This window comes from Aythya ferina (genome assembly GCF_964211825.1).
Source record: "Aythya ferina genome assembly, chromosome: 27".
Classification (NCBI taxonomy): domain Eukaryota; kingdom Metazoa; phylum Chordata; class Aves; order Anseriformes; family Anatidae; genus Aythya; species Aythya ferina.
This window is the reverse complement of record NC_140310.1, coordinates 2960746-2967826: the sequence shown is the minus strand read 5'-3', so window position 1 is coordinate 2967826 and position 7081 is coordinate 2960746. Positions and strand designations below refer to the sequence as shown.

The window sequence follows — 7081 nt, the reverse complement described above, 5'->3', positions numbered from 1 at the left end:
AATTTATCGCTTTGGGTGATTTTTTATTTCTTTTTTTTGTCCTGAATCTTGCCAAGGTGCTTGGTAACCATTTGGCCACAGCTGCCTGTGAATTAGCATTTCACGTATGCCTGTGCGAAGACGCAGCCCCATGAATAATGCATGGTAATAAACAGCCTGCTCATTGGGCTTGGGGCAGGGCGCCTCCACGTATGGATTAGCCTTGAGGACTCGGACGAGCGGTATTAATAACGTGTGTATCAGGTGGAGCCGAGCCCATTGTGTGCCACCCCACTTACCTTACTGATAAAAACCTCCCTCGGCCTCGCCGAGCCCTCCCCTTGTACCCCGAGAGCCCAAACCCTTGGGGGAGCGACCCCCTCTGCCTGGCCACCTGTGGGCTCAATGTCTTTGATTCATCCCCAGCGGGATGAGTGGTAAAAGGGAGAAAAGGAGCAAAATCCCCATCGGGAGGCCCGGAGGGAGGCTGGGAGGCTGTCAGGGGTGCTGAAGGGACAGCTCTTGGCACAGCTCAGCACGGTTCAGCACGGTTCAGCACAGCTCAGCCCCTCCTCCAGGGCTGCCTGCCCTGAGCCCCCCCAGCAGCTCCTGGGGGGCTCCCGGCCTCGTAGAGGCTGCAGTGATTTGGGAGGCCATCGCTCCCAGCTCCCGGAGGTAAGTCCTAGGGAACGGCTCGCCTGCCTCCCTCGCCCTCCCGGCTGCCCCTCTCGCTTTTTTCTCTCCCCAGTGCCATCCATCGAAACCTCCGTGTCCCCCCCCCTTCAAGAAGAGGCCCTGCTGGAGTCACGGCAGCAGCGATGCCCCCAAATCCCAGCCGGCTGGCAAATCTCGCCTCCCGCCAGCCCCGCTGAACCCTGCGGCTCCTCCGGCTCCGCTGCTTCGAGGCAAGTGGGGAACAATAGGACGGATTCCCGCAGCACGCCACCATTGCGGGCTGGGGGAGGAAGAGGAGAAGAGGGGCTGGGGGGAGGAAGGCAGCCCTCCTTTCTCCCCTGCCTGGGGGAGCAGCTGGAGGCGAGGGGCGCTGAGGCTCCGGCAGCTTCTCGGCGACTCGCGGCGGCGGGGAAGGAGAAGGAGAAGGGGAAGGGGAAGGAGAAGGGTGTGTGCGTGGCCGGGGGCTGCTGCTCCAACCTGCTCGAGTCCATTTGCCAATTCACCAGTCGCATCACTTCCGGATCAGTCCCCAGTTTCTGCTGCAGAGTGAGGATTTTTTTTTTTTTTTCTTCTCTCTCTCTCTCTCTCCTTCTCCCTCCCTCCCCGTCTGGATGCTGGGAACTTGAACCCTCCTCCCTTGATTGCAGCAGGATCTGCCCCAACCTTCCCTCAACTTTGCACCGCATCAAAGAAAACAGAGCGAGCTACAGACTGTGTGATACCAATGGGGGCAGGGGAGCTGCCAGGCACAGCCCTTTGCAATTGATGTTGCTGTATCTCTAGGACCCTGAGCGATCTCTCTTCTTTTTTTTTTTTTTTTTTTTTTTTTTTCCTCCTCTTTTCGCTTGTGTGTGTGTGCGTGTGTGTGCAAAGGATCCTCCTGGTTACGGCTGTTGTTATTTTCCCTTAGCAGGGAGACCACACCGAGCCATGGCTGAGAGGAAGCAGTCTGGCCGGCAGGGCGAGGAGGAAGAAGTGCCAGCCTTCTTCAAAAACCTGGGCTCGGGCAGTCCCAAGCCCCGGCAGAAATTCTGTGGCATGTTCTGCCCGGTGGAAGGCTCCCTGGAGAACAAGACCATCGACTTCGACTCCCTGTCGGTGGGCCGCGGATCGAACAAAGTCGTGGCGAAGCAGAAGGACGTTGCCCACCTGGGGCCGGATGCTCAGTCTGTCTACTCGAGGCAGAGCGGGAAGGGAGGGGAGCCATCTGTTGATTTCGGGAGAAAGGTGGAGATCAGGAGTGCCACGGGGAAGGAGGCGCTGCAGAACCTCAACGACAAGGTGGGTGCACATGTGTGTGTGTGTGTGAGAGGGGCAACTTGCCCACGGATGGGCTGCAGGGGGGCCAGATCCTTCCCACCCTGCGGTTCCCTGCTTTTGTCACTTGCATGTACGTGCCAGCAGTGCCTTCCTCCGAGAAGTAGCATCCCTGCTAGAGCCTCCTCGCCAGCCCTCTAATGTTATCCGTGTGCTCTCTGCAGGTGTGTGTGTGTGTGCTCGGGGAGGAGGGCAGAAGAAGAAAGGAGCCCCTGCACACACAGACACCCTCCCTTTCCCCGCCCTGCCCTCCGATTTGGTGCTAGAGAGCGACTTTTTTGTTTCTTAGGCGATTTCCCCGGCACAACGGTAGCGAAATGCCCCACCCAGCTGGTGAATGCAGCTCACGGGAGCAGAAACGCGATTGTTAGCAAAAGAGCATCACTGAGCCTCCACCTCCAGGGACCCCTTCCCTGCGGGTTTCTCCCAGGGGGAGCTCGGGGAACCCTCCCAGCCCTGCTCCCAGGGGAGGAGAGGCTCCAGGGTGACCCAGGGGGGCTGGATTTCGGTACCTGAAGGCCTGTGGCTGCAGGGGGAATTTTTGCCTCAGGAAGATGTGCTGGGACTTTCACAGGAATGTGGTGTTCTCTTAAAAAAAACCTGAGCTCCTCCCAGCCTTTTAAGACTCCTGAAGCTATTTTCTGTCTCTGTGTGTGTGTCATGGTGTAGCAGAGCCTGTCCTTTTCCTGAGGCCAAACCCATTCAAGCCAAAGGTCTAGCTGACCATGCACGTTTTCTTTCCTCCATGAATAGATTTAAGCAAGCTTTATTCAGCTCCGAGCCCTGAAATACTCGGTGTATCCCTCTGACAATGCTGGCTCCTATGCACAGCCTGGAAGAGCTGAAATGAATGAAGCACCGACCAGCAGAATGATCAATTCCTAGCAGCATACTGGGAAAGAGTTTCTGTGAGTAGTCCCCCAGCGGCTTTAAAGAGCAGGCCTTCCTTCTGCCAGCTGCTTCTAGGCTGGGCCTCCTGGTTTTTTACTAGTGGACTGCGTGTACAGGGCAGAAGTCTGCCCAGAGCCTGTAGCGTGGCCTCGTTCCCCATTTTCTCCTGCTGTCAGAAATGTGAAACGTTACAGGAGTAACACACAGGAGTGATGCTGGGGGCTCATCCTCCCCAGGTCGGACCCTTCTCTGCTGCCTCCTAGGGCAGTAACCAGCCACATTCACACGTGCCAACACCTGCAGTCACTGTGAGACCACAGAGCAGGCCCTGATCTTCAGCAGAGCTGCACATCAACCTCAAATTAGAAGGGAGCTGTGCTCCATGCCTCTCCATAGCAGGTCAAACTAAAGTTTCCCACTACAAACACCCATGGCTTGATTTGAGTATGTTATGTGCCTACTAACTTTCCACAATTAATAAGCCTAACAAAAGAGCACTTCAGGAGTAAGGGACGTGCACCTTTTCAGTTTGGGGAGTCAAAGGGTTTGCAGTTTGGGATGTTTTCAGGAGTAATTTGATGTGCTGGTGTCCTGCAAGACACAAATGTACACAGGTGATTTATTCATTCTGAAAAGATGAATTATTGAAGGGTGGAAGCATATTAAAAAGTAAGTATAATATGGTGAAAAATCACATGTCCAAGGAGAATATTAATCACATTTTTGTAAAAGTGATTTTTTTTGGTTCTACTTTTAAAGGTTGTCATGTAATATCAACCATGAAGGTATGGAGTAATGGGATAGTGCTAAACATTTGAGTTTTCTCATTAGCTTGGCGTTACACTGATGCCAGTGGATTGTGCTGTGAGGGGTTGTGTGCGTTCGGGTAAGTGCAGCCTTTTATTATAAATGTCTTGCTATGGATTGGCACTTTATAGCAGGAGTGTTTTAGCTTTGATAGTTTTCCAGCTGACTGCATCTACAGCTTGAATCAATGGTTAGATCCTCAGCAGGTAAAGCTGCCTTTACTTCACAGCAGTTATTAGGAATGTGTTTATGGTGATCAACGCACTGAAAAAAAGAAAATATTGCAGGAAGTGGCACTGAAGGAAACATTGCGTTAAAATAAATGCAGGGAGGAGTTGAGATGCTAAAGGCCTTCTGAAGTTTTGCAGCTGAATTTGGCCTATTATTTTCGAACCTGAGTAGTCTGTACACTATTTCCATGTGACACAAATCTAAATTACAGTGGAAAGAAACAGCCTGCTAATTGATAGGATCTTGAAATTATATAAATTATTTCACAAGAGGCTAGAAATCTTACGGCTTCCTTTTCTTTAGCTTGAGGCTGCAAACAGCTCCAGCTGTTATTAAGTTCACGTAACAGTGAGCACACAGGACAGTCCATCCTCTGTTTGAGCAAAACGACCACATCACGAGCTGACGGGAATGGGTGCCGACCAACTGGAGCCAGCGGAGATGCTCAGAAGTATTTTAGCCAGTGATTGGATCCAAAGTGGGTCTGCAAGACAGTCATCCTTTCTGTCACTGTATAGAAAGATCTCGTATTCATCTCCACGGAAATAATTAACAAAGCAAGACTGACAAGCTATATTTTATTTTTCTGAGGTCTTAACTGTCCAGAGGATAAAGAAAGGAATGTAATTATTCCACATTAAAATGCAATATATTGTTCTGCAGGCAAAGATAAGGGTAATCAAATCTGTTTGTGTCTATCCTGTCTAGGGTATTCTATAGGCATCTATCATAGCCTCGCTTTATTGCCTCTGGGCCGTGGTGCCTCATAATTCAGGGTTAAGATCATCTCCAGAGGCACCAGGAAAGCTTTCGATCTTAGTTTAAGCAGCTCTTTACAGCGAGGCCTCTGGAGGCAGCGCGACCCATTCAACAGGTCGGAGGCAAGCTGTGCTACCGGGCAGCTGGCAGCCTTGGAGAATTGGCTGTGCCTCCATTTCTTCTCCTAAACTTTGTCGCCTTCCCTGGTTAGGCTGCTGCTGTAATGTCACCCCTTGGTGTGTCTTGGTTTCCTGTGCACATCATCGGTGCTCCCTCCGTCATTCCCTTCTGTTGAGGTTCTTCAGGACGGAGGCTGGCCTTTAGGAGACATCTGTAGGGAGAAGTAAGGTTTGATTGCAAGAGGGAACAGCAAGCTTATGGCTTGCTTTAATCTAGTGTGCACGGAGAGCCTTAATAGATGCTAAGACACTTGAACCCAAGTACAAGCCCTTGGGACCACAGGTCTCTTCTTACATCGCTGGCTAAAGTTCCCATGGCCATGCTCTTGTTACTCTGTTGATTCAGGCGGTGTCCCTGTGTAACAAGCAGTTGCCTTTCCATTTTTTGGGTCCCTTAAAAACAGTTCATGGACCTTTAGGAAGTTCATAGCATTAGTGTAAACTACCAGTCTACTACAACAAAGCTATGTATGATAAGTGAAGAAAGAGACACTAGGAAATTGTTTTTATTTTAGCATTGACAGGAGAGGAGAGTTCAAAAACAGAGTTTCATGAAGCTATTGACACAACTGGACTTCCTGCTAAAACCTCAAAGCTTTCAGGATCGTGCTTTTTCCTGGAGAGGAAGGATGAGTAACAAGATGTTGTTCAGCACTCAAAAAATCATAGACTCTGGAACATTAATGGAACTGTTGTTTGCAACAAAGTTGTTCCAGACAGCTGGAAATGTGGTTCTGATTTTAATTTGTTACAATGCCTGTAATTTCTTTAGCCAGCCTTGTTTTGACAATCACTGCTTGCAAAATAATTATACAGGAGGATGACTTGCATGATTTTTCCAATGGATCATAACAATTTGTCTGGCTGCTGCAAAAAAAAAAATAGAGAAACTAACAATAATGAACACAAATGTCAAATTCCTCTGACCTCTCAGATTCCTCTCAAAGCTATCAATCTGCATAGCTGGAACGTGCTGGAGCTCCAAGGAGCATATCGTGGTCTGGTAGAGTCACGTCAGGAATTCACCGACACCGCCCCCTCTCCTGCAGAAAGGAGCAAAGGGCTTTGATCCAGGGCCAAGTCTTTTGGGTTCAAGACTGGAGGGAAAACACCACTTAGGGTCAGACCCTTCTCCACCCACTTTGGAGCTGAGCTAAATCAGAGGCCTGGGCTTTAGCAGCACCTTGCAGAGCAGGCTTTATCTTGGGAGTAGAGTCGGGGACTGGCAGCAGTGCGTGCCACCCTCATGCCAGTGCTCTGGTGTCATTTGTTGTGAGCCTTTTGTTTTTACCCGGTGCTGAGCCCTCATTTAGGTCTGCCCCAAAGCTCTTCACCTACAGCACCACGTCTGAGTCCCCGAATCCCTTGTCTGTCTTGTGGCACGTAAAATCTGAGTCTGTCTCCTGTGGTGCTGTTACAAAGTTAGGAAAAGACTTCAGTAGCAAAGCTCAAGTGGAGTTTGTCTGCTCTGCGGAATGGGCAGGGTTTGGGAGCAAACTACCAAAAATCAAACCTCCTTACTGCAAAACGTGCAGACAAGTGCAAAATTGGGTTCTTCACCTTGCAGAGAGCTGGAATTTAACTTGGGATGGGTCAGCATTTTTTTCTCCTTGTCTGGAGCAATGATTGCCTGGTATGTTACAAAGCTGGCTGACAAGCAATGAGAACCATTTCTGAGAGCCTAAGGCTTTGGTCTGTAGGTTTGGGGGGTGGAAAAGGGATTATAATATTAAGAAATAGTTTAAATTGCTGTGAAAATAACTGTCTCTTGGATCCTACCTGTGGTTCCTGGGGGCCTGGAGATACTCATCTCTTTGCTCGAGAGATAAGGGAGGAGCAGTGACACAAATGCCCAAATGCCCAGTGCCTCTGCTCCAAAATGCTGTACTTACTGCAGTAAAGGTCAAAGCACGAGTGTAAACTGTTCAGATGAGAGCACGTTTCTGCTATGTCGTGTACTACCCATAACAGAGCAGCCCCTGCTCGGAGCCCAGAAGAGGGCTGACTTTTCTCAGTGCTAAGAATTGGTAATACACTAACTCTAGGGCAGCACCATGGGCTTCTTTGAGGACAATTAAGACTGTAGCACATCTGAAATGCTCAGGACATTGCCTCTAAGAAACATATGGTAATAGTCTTATTAGAAAGTTATTTCTCAACCTTATCAAGGCTTCTTGGGTTTTTAAAAGAAACAAAATCAATTGGACAGTTAATTCTAATTTGTAGATCAATTGTGCCTTTCT

General features: G+C 49.7%; 1 protein-coding gene across 1 annotated transcript in view; it reads left to right on the top strand.

Moving 5' to 3' along the window:
- Positions 1 to 1343: 1343 nt before the first annotated feature.
- The window catches only part of DPYSL2 (dihydropyrimidinase like 2), a 51712-nt gene continuing 45974 nt past the window's right edge, over positions 1344 to 7081 (top strand). Inside the window, exon 1 of the mRNA XM_084499415.1 lies at positions 1344 to 1935. Coding sequence (XP_084355541.1) covers positions 1585 to 1935 — 351 coding nt within the window. The 5' untranslated portion in view covers positions 1344 to 1584. The remainder of the gene's footprint in view (positions 1936 to 7081) is intronic.